Consider the following 20,980-nt stretch of genomic DNA (forward strand, 5'->3'; position numbering starts at 1 on the left):
GCTAATAACTCTATGAAACATAAAACTAATATTATTATTTAATATTATTAGTTTCAATAATAATACTGTCACTATATGTGGACGATTTTGCTCTGCACTATAGCTTGTGTAATATGGCAGTCAGCAGACCTCGTCATCTGTTTTATAGGGGATAGTGGTCTTTTTTATCGTGTGTAATAATGTCCTTTGTCTTAATGTATTTGTGTTAACTGCGCTTTTATCCCAATGACTATATTTTAGTTTGTGTTTGCATATTTAATGTGTTATTTTAACTTCCATCATGAATTAGATATATATATATCTACTTTCAGGCAATGCCATATTCCATTATCACCTCTGTTTTCTATACTTTTATTAGAAAATAGGCATTGTGAATTAGATCCACTGATTGTTTTAATCTCATAATTTTTCATCACCATTTATTTTAAACTCTAGTCAGTGGATGCATTTTAAAATTTTAACTATCAAATCATGTCCATCTCATACCATTAGGGGCCGATGACTTAGATGTTATGCCCCTTTAAACAACAAGCATTATCATCAATAAAATTCCACGCCACATCTCCACTAACAGCTCAGAACATACTACTTAGTCGAGCAGCTTTCTTCTTTCTCCCAAGTCTTCACAGCCTCAACTTTGCAGCATTTTTGTAATGCTCCTCTTCTGTCGGAAATCGCCCAGAACCAAATCAAGCTGCTTTTCTTTGGATTTTTTCCAGTTCTCAAATCAAGTAATCCTGGTGAAGGGCCCATACACAGGTACCCTCTCCTTTACATCCTTACTACAGCCCCTAAATACCCTCATAACCGTGTGCAGATATCTGTACCCTTTATTTACAATCCCGTTTATGTGATTACTCCAATGAAGGTCGCTCCTTATATTAACACCTATGTTCTTATAGTGATCCTCATAAGGAAAACAGAGGGCTGTTCCTAATAGCGAAACTCTCAACCTGACTTTTAATCCCATTTATCATTATACCATTGCCTGCTATCTTCCTGACAACATTGTTGAGGTCTTTATGCAGTTGCTCACAATCTTGTAACTTATTTATTACTCGATACAGTATAACATCATCTGCAAAAAAGCCCATCTCTGATTTCATGTCTTATGTCATTTATATACATATAAGAAAAAAAAGGTCCAATAATATTACCTTGAGGAATTCTCTTCTTAATAATTACCAGATCAAATAATGCTTCACCTACTCTAATTCTCTGAGTTCTATTTTCTAGGAATGTAGCCATGGGGCCCTTAGATGAGTCCTAGCAGTGCTTCCAGTGCTTTTGTCTAAACCAACTGTACTCAGTTTTGCCAGTAGTATCCCATGATGTACCTTATAAAAAAAAAAAAAAAGGAAGGACAATCAATTGTCTTAATTTTATATTACTACCCATCCACTCAATGGCAATAGTTTTTCTTGTTGACTAGCTGAGTTATGTCAACTGATATATGTCTGCGTGGCAACCATAGTCTGTGCACAGGAATCTTGTTTGAGACCTGGATACAACACAGCTGTGAGGGGATATCATCTTTATTCCAAAGACAAGAGGAGCTGTTGATGATGGGGTGACTGGGGGCAGGTGTACTCTAGTTTACTTCCCCCTGTGGGTGGGAACGGTAGAATAACACCCATGGTATCCCCTGCCTGTCGTAAGAGGCGACTAAAAGGTGCCCCAGGGGCTCTGAACTTTGGAGCGTGGGATGGCGACTGTGGGGCCTTAGCTCAGTTCTGGCATTGCTTCCACTAACTTGTGCCAGGCTCCTCATTTTCATCTATCCTATCCAACCTCCCTTGGTCAACACTTGTACTTTTCCGACCCCGATGGTATTACGTATGAAGGCCTAGGGAGTCTTTCATTTTCATGCTCTTCGCGGCCCGTGTCTTCCTTTGGCCGATACCTTCATTTTTCGAAGTGTCGATCCCCTTCCAATTTTTTCTCTCTGATTAGTGTTATGTAGAGGATGGTTGTCTAGTTGCACTTCTTCTTAAAACAATAATCACCACCACCTAGTTCACTCCGACATTTCTAGTGATGAAGTACTGTTACGTATGCTGCTGAATGCGGTTGCAATTCGTGCTCCATTACCAGTAATGAGAAAGGTGTGCAACATGTACTTTCCACCAGGTTACAATATTCAAATGGCTGAACTCTTAAGATTTGGTCGCTCAGTTACCTCCTCTTTTTCTCTTGCTGGGAGACAACACCGTCTGGGGTTCTCAGTCATCCTGTGGTACGGGGAGGATTCTTGAGCGGTTGATCAATCACTTTGATCCTTGCATGCTCAACATAGGGCAACCGATACATTTCAGCAGTGCACATGGCACGTTCTCCCACTGGAACGTCACCTTGTACAGTCATGCACCAGTTCCCCTGTTACAGTGGCAAGTACACAATCATCTCATTAATGTACATGGATTGAAAGGTGGAAGTCTCTCATTTTTAATTAGATAGCATCAATCTGGATACCTAGTAATGTAGTTTGTCAATTGGCACAATGACCTCTGTGTTAGTGATCACTTCTCAATACTTCTCATGCTCTTGAATGGACCAAATTTCCCAAGTGCTGGCGAGCAAATTGGCCAGAATTTTCAAAGCATGCAGTGATGGCCGATGATATGCTGGAGTCTGTTGATGAACACATTCGTTCCATTACAACTGGAGTTCTGGCTGCTGCCGAGGAAACAATTCTTTCCTCGCCGGAAACAGGTCTCATGGTAGACAGACTAGATTGCAGCAGCCATATGTGATTGCTGATGGGCTTTTAAAGTGTTATTGTTGGAATTCTGTGATGGCCAATCATTTTACATTTATGCGTTTGTGTGCTAAGGCTCGTTTTTTGATTTGAGAAAGTAAGAAAGCTACATTAGAAAAGTGTGTCTTTCATGACAGCACATACTACGTCATCACAAGGGTGGACAAAACTCTGGCATATTGTCGGTGTGCAGATCTTGCCCTCAGTTCCCGGAATATCTGTGAATGGAGATATATGATTTCTTCAGACATTGCAGATCACATCGTGTCACATTTGACAGATACGTTCAGCTCTGGGAGATAGACCCTGCATTTCTGCCTATTAAGTGCGAAGCAGGGGCACAACATCTCTCCTTCGCCTGTAGGGCTTTTCATTTCTGTAACATGCCTTACACGGAGTGGGGATTGTGGAATGCACTTGCAATGAGCAGAGACACGGCTCCTGGACCAGACAAAATCCATATCGAATACTTAAACATTTGAGTGAACTGATGCCTCAAGGATCTCCTCACACTATTCAATAGAATATGGAGTGAGGGAGTGTTTCCATCTCAATGGCATGAGGAAGTTGTAATACCAAATCGCAAGCCAGGTAAAGATCCAAAGCTTCTGGATAATTACATTCCAGTGTGTCTAACGAAAGGCCTCTGTAATCTATTTCAAAGGTTGGTGAACCAGCGACTTATGTGGGCTGTGGAAAAGGAAGGTCTCTTGACTGGCTACCAATGTGGTTTTCACTCTCACTGGTCTGCTATCAATCATCTGGTCAGACTAGAGAGCTCCATTCCGGAACGAACGCCTAGTCACCACGTTTTTTTGACCTGGGAAAACCTTACAACAATACCTGGTGATATGGGATTATCTCCACACTACACCAGTGAGGATTTTAGGGAAATTTACCTACCTGTGGCTGTTTTATGTCCAAAAAAAGACAGGTCTTTTCTCAATTTTACGTTTAAGAAAATGAGTACCACAGGGATTTCTACTGGGTGTCATGCTGTTTGCAATTGCCATTTATGGCATATTTGCCGCTGCTGGGCCCGCAGTTGTTCCATTGCTGTACGTAGACAATTTAGCTCTACATTTCAGCTCCGGAAGGCTGGCAGTTGCTGAGAGACAGCTACAACAAGTTATTAACTTAGCCTCCATTTTGATAAGAGATTAACGTGGCAGCCCCACATCCATCAGCTGAAAGTTGCCTCCATGCTTAAGTTTCTCAGCGGCACCTCGTGTGGGTCTGACCACGTTTTTACATGGCTACAGTACTTTCCTGACTTGACCATGGTAGTGTGGGTTTTGATTCAGCCTGAATTCTATGCTGAACCTTCTAGCGTGTTCACCATAGTGGGAGTTAGGCTGGTAACAGGACCTTTCCGTACTAGCCCCATTCCCAGCCTACTCGCTGAATCGGGAGTTCCACCTTTACGAATAAGGAGGCAGCAGTTACTCCTCATGCTCGCTGCCAAAATTTGTGAAATGCTGCTACATTAAAGCTATCAATGCATTTGGCCTGTTGGGATTCAGAGTGATAGCTTGTGTCAGGAGTTAGATGTGGCTAACGGTGGTTGTCTTGAGTTGACCTCTAGTGAGGTATCCCTGTGGCTATTTCCGTGACAAGATATAAAGCTAGATCTACTACATGGGCCCAACGTGAACATGGATATCTTGCCTGATTGGAGGCACTTCCAGGACGTCGTTCACCAGTATCAGGCTGCGTGACATGTCTTTAGACCAAGCTCGATACTTGCTGTACTTAAGTACGGCCAGTATCCAGTATTCGGGAGGTAGTGGGTTTGAACCCCACTGTTGGCAGCCCTGAAAATGTTTTTTCCGTGGTTTCCCATTTTCACACCAGGCAAATGGGCTGTACCTTAATTAAGGTCACGGCTGCCATCTGCAATGTTGTAGTCCTCTTTCCGGCCTTCATTTTTAAATTCATTTTCAAATTCGTTTGTTGTATAAATAGTTTGTTTTATTTTAAATTTCTCTTCCACTTAGTTTGTCGAGTCCGGCTCTATGGTTAAATGGTTAGCGAGCTGGCCTTTGGTCACAGGAGTCCTGAGTTTGATTCCCGACAGGGTCGGGAAATTTAACCATCATTGGTTAATTTCGCTGGCACGGGGGCTGGATGTATGTGTTGTCTTCATCATCATTTCATCCTCATCATGACGTGCAGGTTGCCTACAGCAGTCAAATCACAAGACGTTAACGTGGCGAGCCGAACATGTCCTCGGACACTCCCAGCACGAAAAGCAATATGCCATTTCATTTTTTTTTTTGTCCAGAGATGGTGGTTACCTAGTTGTACTTGCTCTTAAAACAAAAATCACCACACCCACCACTACCACTACTCACATTAGATGCTATGTAATTGGAAATTTCTGGATTCAAATTGCATCAAAGCTTAATCCTAGTCAGACTCATATTTATTGTTGCTGGTTTGTTATCCGTGTAATATCAGTGCTATGTTATTATTATTATTATTATTATTATTAAAGCGTCTTTATTGTGGCGAAGTTAGGGCTCCCGGCCCTTTCTTACACTTAACCACTTCATGTATATACAATGTATATTTTACATAAAATTTAAACATATGAAATCTTTACAACCTAAAGTATAATTAAAGCAACTAAAGTATCACTAACTAAACTAAGGTGAGTAAAGTATAACTAAATCATATACAGGAACACATTGCAATAACAACCATATTCACTCTCATTCATGTACCTTGGAAGATGAAACAAATTACATGATAATCACACAACGGCAACCACTTTGGTCAGCATTGGTAATCTTACCGATTCTACTTAAACTTATTTGAAATAAATAAAATAATTATAATAATCAAAATGTCCAGAGTTCACCAAAATGGATCCCTTGAATTAAGATAGAGCATGATGGATTTTCCATTTCCCTCCCATGGCGTGTACCTAAAGCTCTGTACTGGTACAGCTAGTGCTCTGAGAACTATTAAATGAAACCGCCACAGTGACTTTAAATGAACTGAACTGAAAGGAGTTTTCAGAGCAAAACTGACGGAAGTTTCCCCGGTAAAACTGAATGTAAAGTTTTGAGACTATTAAGTCGCATACCTGTAATTAATGTTTGAAGCTGGGTTTGATTATTGGCTAGGTCAGGCATTTTTACCTCGGCAACTTTGATCAACCGGAGCCAAACTTTTCAAAAAATCCAATACCCGTAACGGCAAGCCAAACAACAATCAACCACAAGTAGTTTTTAATTCTCTAATCTAATAAAATAAAGCACATTAGATGCAAAAGTGCCCAACATGATGGTGAAATCCTCTTTTTTTATCTTCCCTATTATCTCTAAGGACAGATTTATATTGACTGAAACTGCGCTCAACATCGAAAGAGGTAATGGGGCATAATTCAACTTCACAGTATCTGCTGGGGTTGAATCCAATGTTAATTTTACACTTAAATCTCCACACAGCATTGCAGCAACCTGTCATTTCTTCATATCCAGGGTTCTTTGAAAGTACAGTGGCCATCTTCATGTTTGCTACATCTGTAACTTTAACTGTAGCACGATTTAGTTGTTCCACAGTTTTATTCACAATTTCACAACTTTCATAAAGTGAGAGATGCGAGTTTTGGAGCCTTTTCAGTGTTTTGATGATGCATGAAAAATTATGCTGAATGTAACAGAAGTCATTTCGTACACTTGTATCACAGACAACTGTTTTTGTGGCTTCAATTGAGGCTGCATCTTCAGAGTCCATGGCATGCAGAATGTTCTTAATACAGTCTATATATTCAATATAATATTCAACCGCGTGCAGCCATGTACCCCACCTAGTTAGAATCGGCTTAGGCGGCGATGGAATCTCTGGGTACATTTCTTTCAAAAGATGAACTCCTCTGTGGGCTTTGAGGAAAACTTTTCACTGAGGAAATCAATAAATCTACTTTGGGGTAAAGTTGTGCATAGTTTCATCCAGTTTTGTACCTGCGTGACAAAATTTTCAAGGAACTGGAACCCGAAGTCAGAAAAAAGAGCAAAAGAGATTGCCAGATTTGTTCATTCTCCAAATTTCTTTTTGCTTCTCTTTATATTGACAATAGAGCACCATTTCAAACATGTTGTCAGTGAATTGTGCAATGGCCTTATATCCATTTACAATCAAAGATGTCTTAGTGCTTTCATAGTAATCATTTAAGGCTTGTGAGACTTAGTGTCTCTCTCTGCTGCTAGGATATATGAGGACATAATATGTAAAAGCCGCCAAGTCCAATTTCTGACATTGTGAAGCTGTATACGCCATTATGTGGAATTCTTTGGTTATATTTTATTACTCATAAGCAAAACTCGCCATTTTATGTAATAAATTCATGTAGAAAATTGCAGTTTCAAGCAATAACCGCAAAATCCTTAGGGTTATGGCAAGCAAGAACCGCCAAGTCTACAGGAGCCAATGAAACTGCTCATCCGTCTCATGTGACACAGTTTATAGGTTTCATTTCACAAATGTTTATAAGGTCGTAAGATCACATACATTTGTTTAAATTATCAAGAAATATATTAATAACATGGAAGATTGTTCTGTTAAAATAATTCCATGTCAAATCAAGAGAATAATACTGAGAAAAACAAGCAGTGGAGTTACACTTCAGGGTGAAGCACATTACCCCACTGATCTATGTATCCCTGAAAGTATTCTTAAGAAGGGAAAGAGATTAGGCAACACTACTCTTAATATTCTTCCAAATGGTGTTCAAGTAAAAAAAAAAGAAAAGCTCACAGTCATAGACAACCTACTGAAAAAGCAGTGGAATGGAATAGCAAGAAATGGAGAGCCTCAAATTTTACAAGGACCTCATCAATGCTTCCAATGAAAATCTACCTGAATTAGTAGAAGATGAGCCTGCCTGTGAAGGGAATTAGAGTGAATGCGTGCCTGATCTGAGAGTTTAAAACAATGTGAATGTTTTTCTTGATTGTCAAGATCTATTTGGTGAACCATAACTAATTCAATTAAACATTATTCTTGAATTTACCCTATAAAAAGCTTTTTATTATTGAAATATTTCATTGTTAACGAAAATACTTGATTGCAGAGACTTACTTCTCATTCATCTACATGACAGAATTTTAAATGGATGATTACTATCATGTTCCAACCAAAACCCTCCAAGTCCAAAATAAAATCCACATTTACAGCAGAAATAATAGGTATATGTTTATTTTTCTTTGCTCATATTATTCCCAAACCCCTTACATATCTCTTGTCCAATGCACACACAATATCTTGTCCAATGAACACACAATAAGAATAAATTTTAAAGCAGGGGCACGTTTTTCTCATTTTCTGAAAACTTTGTCAATGTGAACTTGGCGGCTTTTGCATCTTATGTCCTCATATAGAGTTTCTTAATTTTATGTGTATCATGCCCTCCCCCCCCCCCCCCTTTTTTTTTTTCAAAATATGTAAATTTCTCTAAGGATTTTTCTCCTTCAGATTTCATTAATGATTCCTCAGTATTCACCGTGGTTTCAGATTGAAATTCAGTGAAACGTTGAAGTTTCAGATGGATCCTTTTGGTTTATCCAGTTGTTTCTTAGACTTTTTAGGATTTGAACAGTATCATACATACAGTGTATAGGATGGCCAATACTATGCATAAGCAATGTACATTTATAGTCTGATTTTTCATTCCACAAGTAAAATATGTTTTAATTCACTGTCTTCCGCTCCTTTGTTTGTCGTGAATTTCATCCAACCGGCTGCAAACTCTCTACACCATTTATGAACATTTTTGACATCCATGCACAATTCACCATACACTTCCGTCAATTGGCGATGGATTTCAATCGGTTCAGTACCTTTTGCTTTCACAAACCGAATAACTGCGCGCACTTTGCGCTTGGCGGTATCATCCAACGGGAGCTCCATTCTGAACAGCTGCCAAGCCAAGACTGTGTGCCTCAGCGCAGCGTGCGCATGTCTGTATGCGAGCACGGGAAACACTCTTCACAATATTGTGACCCACAGCCAAACGAGCAGAGTTCTGTATTTATAAAAAAGATAGGAGACCTTATTTTTTGCGATTACCCTCGTATTTGGGGTGTGGTAGCATGAGAATTTTATTGGCCCCAATTGCCTCATAACACTTCTTAAACTGTAGATAAATAAGGAATGCCGTCAAAACCATCGTTTGGGAATTACTTTCTTTTTAGAAGTGAAAATTGAGGAAAATTGTTCTGGTAAGAGGTCAGCATGGTCAGTTAGAATTTCACTGTTGTTTATAAGTGTGTCGTTTAGGTTCTTTCACAGTTTTCACTAACGTATTTACGGGTGAAGGATTGTGGTTTTCATCACTTAGTTGAATTTCTGAGTGTCGAAACAGCTCCACTTTTGTAACAATATCTATGACCCTAGGATTTCACTTAGCTCTTGATAACTCATTTTCATTTAAATGTGCAGAAACTTTCATATTCCTATCTATATTTAGATAAAAATTGAACATTTAAATTTAAAGTTAAGTGCCTTATTTTCAATTTGACTAACTGGTCACCTTACCAGCAGTTTCCCACATACTTTGTTCAAAATTTCTGATGCTGTCATCTATAGCAGCCTTTTTTAATGCCTCTGCCTCAGCAGTTTATAACTTTTCTTCAATTTCTAGTACTGTAATCATCTAGATTTTTATTTTTTACTGATGGATTTTTGAAAGATAGAAAGACAGTACATCAACATTTTTTGGAAAAAAACAGCTTTCACGTTTGGTCTGTTATAGACCAAAATATTTTCATCACCTGTGGCAGTCCTATATCGAAGTTCATGTTCTAAGCAGTCTGAATCAGAATGTTCAATGCACGACAGTCGACTCCGAAGTAGCCCAGTCCTTTCTCAGGATATTTTTCACCCACTGATTATGTAACACTTTTTCCTTCAGAGAAAAACACAATTTGTATTCATTTTTAACACCTCTTACAGAATAATTGGACTTGCAACCTAGTGCACAACATTTCTGTTTCATTTTCACAAACACGAATATAAAATTAATCATTCAAGAGCATATGGCCTCAGCCTCATTTTGCAGTGTAATGCTTTTGCTGGCGAGACCTAGTGTTTATGGTGTACTATGTCTTCTGGTATGGGCTAGAGAAATTTTATTACTTTCGTTGATCTGTCTTTGTCTTATCCTTGGTTTTGACGATATGAAAGTGACAGGTATGAGCAGTGCTAGTAATGTCATTCCTTATGCAGCTGGTCCCTGATATGAATGGCATGAAAATGTTGCTCATAGGGTCAGTTGGTGCATGCATTTCAGTGGGCTTGGCAGACTGGTATGTAATAGCTACTTCTGGCTGAGTGAGGAAAGAAACGAGAAACTACCTCACTCCTCATATCCCTAGTATGCCTCTTCAGTAATGCCTAGTCTATCTGCAGTATGATGGCTAGTGGCGGGACCGAGCTCGATAGCTGCAGTCGCTTAAGTGCGGCCAGTATCCAGTATTCGGGAGATATTAGGTTCGAACCCCACTGTCGGCAGCCCTGAAAATGGTTTTCCGTGGTTTCCCATTTTCACACCAGGCAAATGCTGGGGCTGTACCTTCACTAAGGCCACGGCCGCTTCCTTCTCACTCCTATCCCTTCCCTGTCCCACTGTCGCCATAAGACCTATCTGTGTCGGTGCGACGTAAAGCAATTAGCTAGTGGTGGAGCTGTCAAGGATCCAGCCAGCTTTTGGGCTGACGACTGAACATACATACATACATACATACACATACACTGCGAGACATGTGCGAGATCAAAATGCTTGGCTTTGTGACGTTACATTCCCCTCCACCAGCAGTTTGCCTGAATAGAGTATGCCATGTCTTGGCTTGCTCTTCAACCCATCTTCTGCCACTGCCCCTTTTTACTTTTCTCTCTTTACTGATACTCTTGCTTCTGCCATTGTATTTTGGAACCATGACCTAGAAGTACTATTCTTCTACTGCAATTTCGTTCTATCATTCCACCTCAGAGTTTCCTTCCATCTTTCCACACTAGTCCTTCCACATACTACTTCTGCTGGCTGCCATCGTATGTTTTTGAATATTCTCCTATTTTTTGCATCATCTATTGGCATATTTTCTTTTACTGTTTTCAGATACTCTTTCCCTAGTTTTTCTCCTCCTTCAGCTTCCATGTTTTAATTCTTCTCTCTTGATTTTCTGTCTCCTTCTTGTCCTTAGTCCCTCTCCGGTTCATTACCAACATGTGATAAAATTCATTTTTGGGTCTTGTTGAAAGTATTTGTATTAAATAACACTAGTATGTTTTTATTGTTCTCCCACCTATTCAATACAATACAATCTTAAAAGTTAGGACTTTCTCCTTATCAAAATGTTAACATAAAATTAATACATTGGATGGTACATGTTTCGCCAATCAATAATAGGCATCATCAACCAATTTTTTACCTTAGGAATAGATCAGGTACCTGATTGGGAATGACTTATGAATACTGTTAAGAACTATGTCTTGTAAAATGGATTGGAGATTGTTAAACAACTATTACAAAATAAAATGTGGAATACTATTACTTAAAAATATTGTGTTAATATTTGAGTCTAAAACCATGACAATTATTTGAAGATTACAGCATATGTGGTTGGTTTTTGATATTAAAAGATATTACAATAAAGATAAAAATCAGAAATTGTCAAATGGCGTATTGTTAAAAACTTGAGGAAAGTCGAGCATTGGTAATGGGCGTTGATTCTTGAAGTTAATAGGTATAGTTGGGGACAAAACATGATGGCCTCAGTTCCTAGAAGCGAGCTGGAAGCCAGTAGTCAATCACACCCTGCACCCTGCTGAGTTAACGAGTTCTAAGTGATTCTTGTTTGTTTTGGAGAGGCTGCCAAACCACTTTCTTGCTCACTCTCTGTAGTATTTACCCTTTTTTCGTGCAGAGTGCAGTAGCCGATTTGGCAACTCTGGCTGCAGTAGACGTAGTAAATCCTATAAGTCGCTAATTGACACCGAGCTGCCGCTGGAAAGTAGTGGTGTGACGCGAGGTCGTCATGATTTGTCCCCAACTATATTGATTTTCATTTATATGCTTATAAATTTTGAAGAATTTTCATATGGCCTGGTTCTTTTTAAGATATTAGTTGGAATGCTGGTGCTGTAGGCTATATTGAAGTTTGTGTAGATGTCATTAGGCCATCTTCTTTGATGTAGTATTTGTAGGAAGAGTTTGTGATAGGTGTGGCTCTTTGTTGTTCAACGTGTTGAGGTGAGCATACTAGTCGAAAGGGAATGCTGTTGTCAATCGGTGGGCAGCAGAGTGTGTGATGAAATTCTGTAATTAAAGAGTTATTTTGAAACTGTAATGAAGGACCATAACTGGAATTAAGGGGCTGAATAGTGGAAGTTAAATGAAAAGTGTTGGCACTTACATAAGTTAACATCTCAGCGGTCAAAAGGGGAAGTTGAAAGGGAACGTTGTTGTCAATCGGTTTAATTTAATTTCATGTGGCTATTTCTAGCCGAGTGCAGCGCTTGTAAGGCAGACCCTCCGATGAGGGTGGGCGGCATCTGCCATGTGTAGGTAACTGCGTGTTATTGTGGTGAAGGATAGTGTTATGTGTGGTGTGTAAGTAGCAGGGTTGTTGGGGACAAAACTCTACTTCCCTTCTCTCCAGAGCTTTGCATAAACTGTCAGACTGTCACATCGTTACTTCACCAGGTCGCGCTCAAAGACAGACCCTCTAGACAGCGGAGAATAAACATCTTTTCCAAACAAGAAAGAGAGGCAAGATGTCCTGGTCTGATGACCTCCATTTTTTAACAAAGGAGTCTCCAAAGAACTTTTATTTGTGCTTATTGTCCTAATGTTTTTTCTTCTCAATTTTTTCTTTATACAGCTGAAGAGGACCACTAAGTGGTCGAAACATGTCCTGTGAGTGTTTATATTCAATTTTTCCTGAGGCAATAATAAGGTATCGATTAGGTGGTTATTTATACTTCTTGGTAGTATGCAGTAGAGGTAGTAAATCCTATAAGTCGCTTATTGACACTGAGCTGCCGCTGGAAAGTAGTCTCTTCCTACAAATACTACATCAAAGAAGATGGCCTAATGACGTCTACACAAACTTCAATATAGCCTACGGCACCAGCATTCCAACTAATATTATCTTAAAAAGAACCAGGCCATAAGAAAATTCTTCAAAATTTATAAGCATATAAATGAAAATCAATACCTATTAACTTCAAGAATCAACGCCCATTATCAATGCTCAACTTTCCTCAAGCTTTTAACAACACGCCATTTAACAATTTCTGATTTTTATCTTTATTGTAATATCTTTTAATATCAAGAACCAACCACCTATGTTGTAATCTTCAAATAATTGTCATGGTTTTAGACTCAAATATTAACACAATATTGTTAAGTAATAATATACCACATTTTATTTTGTAATAGTTAGAAGTAACAGACATGAAAGTAGCAAGAATGATTGCTGGTACAAACAGGTGGGAACAATGGCAGGAGGGAACTCGGAATGAGGAGATAAAGGCTAATCTAGGAATGAACTCGACGGATGAAGCTGTACGCATAAACCGGCTTCGGTGGTGGGGTCATGTGAGGCGAATGGAGGAGGATAGGTTACCTAGGAGAATAATGGACTCTGTTATGGAGGGTAAGAGAAGTAGAGGGAGACCAAGACGACGATGGTTAGACTCTGTTTCTAACGATTTAAAGATAAGAGGTATAGAACTAAATGAGGCCACAACACTAGTTGCAAATCGAGGATGGTGGCGACGTTTAGTAAATTCTCAGAGGCTTGCAGACTGAACGCTGAAAGGCATAACAGTCTATAATGATAATGTATGTATGTATGTATGTATGTTTAATGATCTCCAATCCATTTTACAAGACATAGTTTTTAACAGTATTAATAAGTCATTCCCAATCAGGTACCTAATCTATTTGTAAGGTAAAAAATGGTTGATGATGCCTATTATTGATAGGAGAAACATGTACCATCCAATGTATTAATTTTATGTTAACAATTTGATAAGGACAAAGTCCTAACTTTTAAGATTGTATTGTATTGAATAGGTGGGAGAACAATAAAAACATACTAGTGTTATTTAATATCATTACCAACAGTCGGTCACTGTCCAAAGTCTCTGACAATTGTAACTTTCTTGTCCGTAATGCCCCTTATCATTCCACTGTCAAGGACCATATAGTCCACCACTGACTTTCTAGATTGTTCTCTGTTTTACAAGGCTATTTTATGGCTCGCTTCCTTTTTGAACCAAGAGTTTCCAACCAACAATCGACTCCTTTTGCAGAAATCCAACTCTTCCTTTTTGAACCAAGAGTTTCCAACCAACAATCCGCTCCTTTTTCAGAAATCCAGCAACTACTCACCTTCCTCATTTAGACCCCCTCATCATTCTGTTCCAAGCACATTTTTATATCCTTGCCTTTCTTTGCTAACATGTGCATTCAAATCCCCCATTACTATCATGTTCTTTCCTCCCAACTGCTTCTGTATTACTTCTTCAAAGTTGCCTTTTCCGTGCAATGTGCAGCCGGCTTATGGGATATACACTTGCACCATCTCCAAGTTCCTTCCGTTTAGTTATATATTGACCCTTGTTATTCTGTTATATACTCCCTTTAAACTTTCACAATTATTCCCACTCCATTCTGCCTCCCTTCCTTGATTTCAATTCAGTATAATTTAAACCTCTTCTTGGTTTTCTCCTACCTTCCCCTTTCCATCTCTTTTCTGCCAATCTGAGCTAATCTAGTTTCCTTCTTTCCATCACATCTATTCTCTCTTCCACCTTCCCAGTCAGTGTTCCTATATTTAGTGTTCCAGTCCTCACTTGGAACACTTCTTTTATTTTGTCTAATCTGAGTGTTATTTCTATCATTACCTGGATTAATTTCTGGCTCCAGTGAGCTGTCATTTGTTACAAATGTGTTGGAAGCAGTGGTCAGTCTGTTTTTCTACTTTTTCCGAGGCTCTGTTTCGTTTTCAAAGCAACTTGTATCTTTTCCTCTTCTATTGACTCTCCAACCCTGTCACAGTTGAGGGCTTTTTTCTGTTACAATGAACTCCCTTCGTCTTTAGTAGTCCCCTACTTCATCTACAAGGCAGCAGGTGCATTTTATACCTACTGCCAGGTGCTGAATAAGTCCATTCCTCTAGAGTACAAATGCTGTTTGCAGCTGCTTCACTGAAGTACAGTACTGTAAAGTGAAGATAGTTCTTTTGCTTTGTTTGCTGTTGGGATGGTAAATCCTCTTCCACCGTTCAAACCGTTGACCATCTTCTCCTTTAACCCTGGAAAGGGGCCTTTACAAGGTACTACGAGCTGGGCCAAGGTTTTTTGGAGAGATATTAATCCTCCATCACTTTGTCCTCGGCTGTAACAGGCAGAATCCGGCTTTACAAAATCTTTGGTATTCCTTTGAATATATTTAAATTGTAGCATAAACAATTTTTAGTATGTTTTATATGCATGGTTTTTATCACTTGGTAAGGCATATTCATGGTGTGTATTTCACTTATCTCTGTTTGTTAATTATTAACATCTATTCTGAATGCTAAATTGCATTCTGTGCTTAATTTATTCTTAATGCTGGTAAATTCTTCTATTTTAGTACATCAACTTTTGTATTACGGGCATTTTGATGCAGGATTTTTTTTTTTTTTTTTTCAGTCCAGGAAGAAGAGAGGCTTGAAGAGATAAAAAGAACATCCTTGCCTGTCGATGAAGGAGAAGGTCCAAGCTTAACTTCATGGCTTCAGAAGAGAAGCCAAGTGAAACTATTAGTAAAGAGCTCTGGTGAAACAAACTCACATTTTACTTGGGCTGTACCACAGTGCCTTCAAGGCAGATCTCATTTACCGCCTTCTCTACAGTCAATTAGAATAGAAGATTTTACAAGCTCAGAATTTGAAAGCTGGGGTTGATTCCTTCCTTTTATACAAATGAAGGTATATTTTTAAGAAATTGTGATATATTTATGGAAAAATCATTTCATTCATTTATACTTTTCTTACATGGCTTAGTACAAGCAGTTCATTAGTGATAAGGGTCTTGAGATTTTGTATTCAATCATTTTAATAATACTGTTTTCTGTATAATTTCTGTGGAAGAGAAAAGGCCTTCTCTCTAGTGGCATCTGTTTTAAATGTAGGAAATAGAAGGGAATGCATTAAGCGAGTTGGCTACATTGTAAGAACCGTATAACTATAAGCTTGTTTTTGGGAAGTAATATGTTCAGACCCCACTGTCTGCAACCTAAAGTTAATTTTCCATGGTTTCCTGTTTTCACGTGTCATATGCCAGGGCTGTGCCTTAATTAAGTCTACAGATGCTGTCATCCCAGACCTAGCCCTTTCCCCTGTATGTGTTAGGATGACATTAAGTTACTAGCAAAAGAAAGTACACTCGTGTAAATTAAACATGGTCTGAGACATGCAGCAAGTACAGTATTGCATTATAGCTATAGAACACAACATACTGTGCATGGCCTCAATGTAAATTTGGTGTGCCTTTAACTGCTGGGCTCATTCATTTTCCAGGATCTGACAGAAATTCCAACTGAGTGGAGATAGCAGTTGATATGTACCTTAGTAGAAAAGTAATGTCATAAAATGATTTGACCATAACTGCTTGATGATGAAAATAGTCTCAAGGACGTGCATTTCCAGGTTTGCTTCATACCGATGCTTGTGTCTAGTGGGCATGTGTTTGATTGGGGCTTTCTGTCCTGCAAGTTGTACAGAGAAATCATCCTCCAGTAGTGCATCAGTGGGTGTACAGTTCCTGTTTATGTATGCTGATGACTATTCCGATAGGGTACCCTTGGTGGATAACACCTGTTTGGATTGGCTGGTGTGATTTCTTCAGATCTCAACCATATAGAATTTTCTTTGGACAGGCTTGGGTATCTTATTGCGAGGAGCAAGATATCTTCCTATCCAGGAGGTTTGGACGATTTGTGGTATTGGAGGGACCCCATAACCAAAGTTGTGTTCTCTGTATGAAAGATGGGGGGGGGGTGAGTACATATTGCAATCTTTATTGCTACTCCATCGTAGCTATGGCATTAATCATGTCAGATATCATGTAGCATTTTTTCTTTAAATCACCGGATACCCTTTGGGTAGAGTTCTTGGGCAGTTCTACTTTGGATGTGATGTTTAAATAAACTGCATAATACGTTTCTCCTTGTCTGTGAAAATGCATTTATGTACATTGTCCTTAATTTTTTATCATTGTGTTTAGCAGTATAGCAGTTTCCCTGGGTATTTTTACTTCAGCTGACAAGTGAAAGTTGGCTTACTAGTATGATGTAGAGATCTGAATGTCTAACTGGTAGTGATGTAGATAAGGTGCATATTCTTTGGAGAAGAGTTATTTTACTGTTATTACTTTACTCGTATACCTCCTGAGACACTCCTGCTCAGCATGCTTTTATGGTTTGCCTAGATTCTGTGGCAATCTCATCGTTATCCTTCATCTATTTATCTTGGAGAAGTTTTTGCCAGTTCCCACAAGTTGGAAGTTATACTTAACCTTTAGAGTGCTATTGACGAAACAGTTTGTTACGAGTGCTACTATGTAGATATCGTTATGACAAAACAGTTTGTCACTATGTACACCTTTTCAATTCCACATTCCTGCCGTTTGAGACATTGTCACGCAATATTGCTATTGACAAAATGGTTTGTCGGTACCATTTTAGTTCCACATTCCAGCTGTTTGAGTTGTATTTTGAAAGTAAACTTACTTGCTGTATTGTGATAGTCTATAGAACTGTTTATTTAAATTTGCAGTATCTGTGTTGGTACAAAATATGTTATTAATTTGTTCAAACAGATGGCAATGTGAATAGAGTGTAACCTTATGTATTATCTGGAACAAATAGGAGGAAGGAAAATATGTTAAATTGACATAATGTCTTGTAGAATGAGGCTAAGTGGTGTGAAAATAACTCAGGGTTAAAGATCAAGAAACCCTATACTTACTGTATTAAAGAAATCTCTCCAAATGCCTCTAGTGATAAATGGAATTCTATACCTTATAGTTTGAGTCTGATCATGTCCAGGGTCATTCTCTGCTTTTCTTACCCTATGCAACCAATAATACATTAGTTGCCTTGTCACCGTATCAACACTTGGTCCCACCATCTGAGCCGACTCATATGCACAACTTTCTCCAGTGCGTTCGTTCCTAACTTAGCTTCTGTTTCTTCATTTTGGTTATTCTGTGTCATTGTTATATCTAGTTTATTAATAAATCCTGTTTGTACCTATTTTTCACTTTGTACAGCTGAGTCAACCTATATGCTGTATGGTGATTTGTTTTGGATTCTGACACCCTTCTAGTAGAATACTAATCTCATCTGAGAAATCATTGTGTTTGCTGTGCTATACCTTTTATGTTTTCTTGCACTGTGCTGCCATAATGGGAGACTAAATATTCAAAATACTTGTAATGTTGTACTAGTTCAAACTTGATGTCTCCTATAGTAAGTAATTCATCTTCATTCGTAGCGAAGTTAGGGCTCAAGGCCCTCTCTTGCACTTAACCACAACTTTAAAACTATACAATTATATAATAGAAATAGTAAAACTTACAACACAACCATGAAATATTTAAAATAATAAATAATAAAGTAATACTAATAGCAAACATGGAGATGATAATAATTATACTATCACCATTTCAACTGTTTCATTTGGTTGTTTATTTATACATTTATTGTTAAAGACTAAGAAACTGTATACCAGTACTTACTGTGTTAAAGAAATCTCTCCAAGTGCCCAGTGTTCATGAGGCTTAGTCTTATACTACATTTCTCTGACCGGGCGAGTTGGCCGTGCGCGTAGAGGCGCGCGGCTGTGAGCTTGCATCCGGGAGATAGTAGGTTCGAATCCCACTATTGGCAGCCCCGAAGATGGTTTTCCGTGGTTTCCCATTTTCACACCAGGCAAATGCTGGGTCTGTATACCTTAATTAAGACCACGGCCGCTTCCTTCCAACTCTTAGGCCTTTCCTATCCCATCGTCGCCATGAGACCTATCTGTGTCGGTGCGACGTAAAGCCCCTAGCAAAAAAAAAAAAAAGAACCTTTCTCTGAATCCAAGATAACCTTGAATGCCAGCGACTCCCACTTTTTCCTTCAAGAAAAATTAATTCAGGCTTAGAAAGTGCTTTGTGAAATCATAACTATTTTTTTTACATTATAATTACAAATTTAATTTGGGGAAAAAAATAAACACACAGTAAATTCTACCTACTTATGTAATCTCTTTCATTAGAGGCATCTGAATCACTGCCACTGATCTGGACATCCTTTCACAGAATTTCATCTTAATAAAATCATAATTCTGTTGACCAGTATAATGAATAACAAATTCTGCCTAGTTCCCTAATGTTGGGAGGGTATCCCACAGCCTAGCGGCAGTGACTGTGGATAAGCAGTTGTAAGCCCTGGAGTGACTGAAAGATATAGTTAGAGGGGAACAAGATCGTGTATTGTAGTCATTATACAAAGATGTAATTAAAGTTTGAAGAAAGGTAATTCACTACACCTGAATTTGGAACTCCATGTAGAAGTAACAACATTTGGAGACACTTCCGCGCACGAAGCCATGACAACTTCCTGTAATAGGGGAAATGTGAGAATCATATCACTGCTTAAATATAAATCTAATATTCGATATCCTACAGCTTTACAGGTTATAATAACCACTGTAGCTGAAGTAGAATGTAATATATGGAAATTGCCTTTAGAACCGCAAAGTGATACAAGATTCGAAGTTAAAAAGAAACTTCCAACCTTAGTAAAAGAAATAAATAACAACTTAAATCCCGACCTCACTAAACAAATCAAAGAATTAGAAACTAAAATCAACGAAAGCAACATAATAGTAACCAAAGCTGATAAAGGAGAAACTACAGTTATTTTAAATAAGCAAGATTACATTAAGAAAACAGAAGAATTTTTCTCAAATGGAGCCTATTCGATAATACAGAAAGATCCTACAATCAAAATTCAACGAAACCTAAAGAAATTACTTAAAAATTCGTCTTTTTTCTTTAATGATCTAGAATGTCAGAAGCTGATAAATATGAATCCCAAGATACCGACAGCCAGAGCCATGCCTAAAATCCATAAAGCTAACATACCTATGCAACCTATAATCAACTGCATGAATAGCACAACATATAAGACCTCTATATTTATACATCATTTTTAAAAAAAGCACTATAAATTTTACAATAATTCTACAATTAATAATTCAATAGAGTTCTGTGATAAACTAAATAAATTCGAACTGCAACCACATCATAAAATGTATTCATATGATATAACTAACATGTACCCTTGCATACCGATCAACGAAACCATTAATATAATCAAAAATAAATTTATTCAATCATAGTAAATTAAGTGTGAAATAGAAGAATTCATAAATGTATTAAGATTTACTTTAAATAATAATTACTTCACATTTAATCAAAAGATATATCAGCAAATGTGCTTAGGAATGGGTGACCCTGCATCAGGTATACTAGCTAACATTTATATGGATCATTTAGAACGTGTTAAAATTTTAAATAACATAGATGGACTAAACCTTTGGCTGAGATACGTGGATGACACGTTTGTTATAATAGACAGTAAACTGAACAATAGTGATAATATTTTGGATTTTTTAAATAAATTAGACAGTAATATAAAATTCACTAAGGAAGATGAAAGGAACAATTTATTAAGTTTCCTAGATATAAATGTAAAGAGAGCAGGAAACAAATTTGACTTCCAGATTTATAGAAAACCAATGTTTACTCCAGTAACGATCAAAAACGAGTCACTCCACCCCAACTCTCACAAACAGGCAGCATTTTTGAGTTTGGTTTACAGAGCCCTAAAAATTCCACTAACAAACAAGAATTTAAAGAAAGAACTTGATTTTATAAAAGATCTAGCACTCAATAACGATTACAAAATAGAAATGATTAACAAAATCATTAATAAGGTGAAAATAAAATTGGCCACTAATCTTGTACCAGATAAAAATAAAAAATCCAAATTTGCAACTTTCACATTTACTAACCCAGCTGTATACCAAATCACTAATACCATCAAAAAACAAAATATTAACATTGCCTTCAAGACCCAAAACACGAACCGAAACGTTTTCTTCAACCACA

General features: G+C 38.0%; 1 protein-coding gene across 1 annotated transcript in view; it reads left to right on the top strand.

Annotated features, from left to right (window-relative positions):
- The window catches only part of LOC136857665 (zinc finger matrin-type protein 5), a 38,943-nt gene that overhangs the window by 17,104 nt on the left and 859 nt on the right, over positions 1-20,980 (top strand). The window contains exon 3 of the mRNA XM_068225266.1: positions 15,467-15,744. Within this exon, the coding sequence (XP_068081367.1) occupies positions 15,467-15,720 (254 nt within the window). The 3' untranslated portion in view covers positions 15,721-15,744. The remainder of the gene's footprint in view (positions 1-15,466; positions 15,745-20,980) is intronic.

The sequence above is a fragment of the Anabrus simplex genome, chromosome 1, assembly GCF_040414725.1.
Source record: "Anabrus simplex isolate iqAnaSimp1 chromosome 1, ASM4041472v1, whole genome shotgun sequence".
In the NCBI taxonomy this organism is placed as follows: Eukaryota; Metazoa; Arthropoda; class Insecta; order Orthoptera; family Tettigoniidae; genus Anabrus; species Anabrus simplex.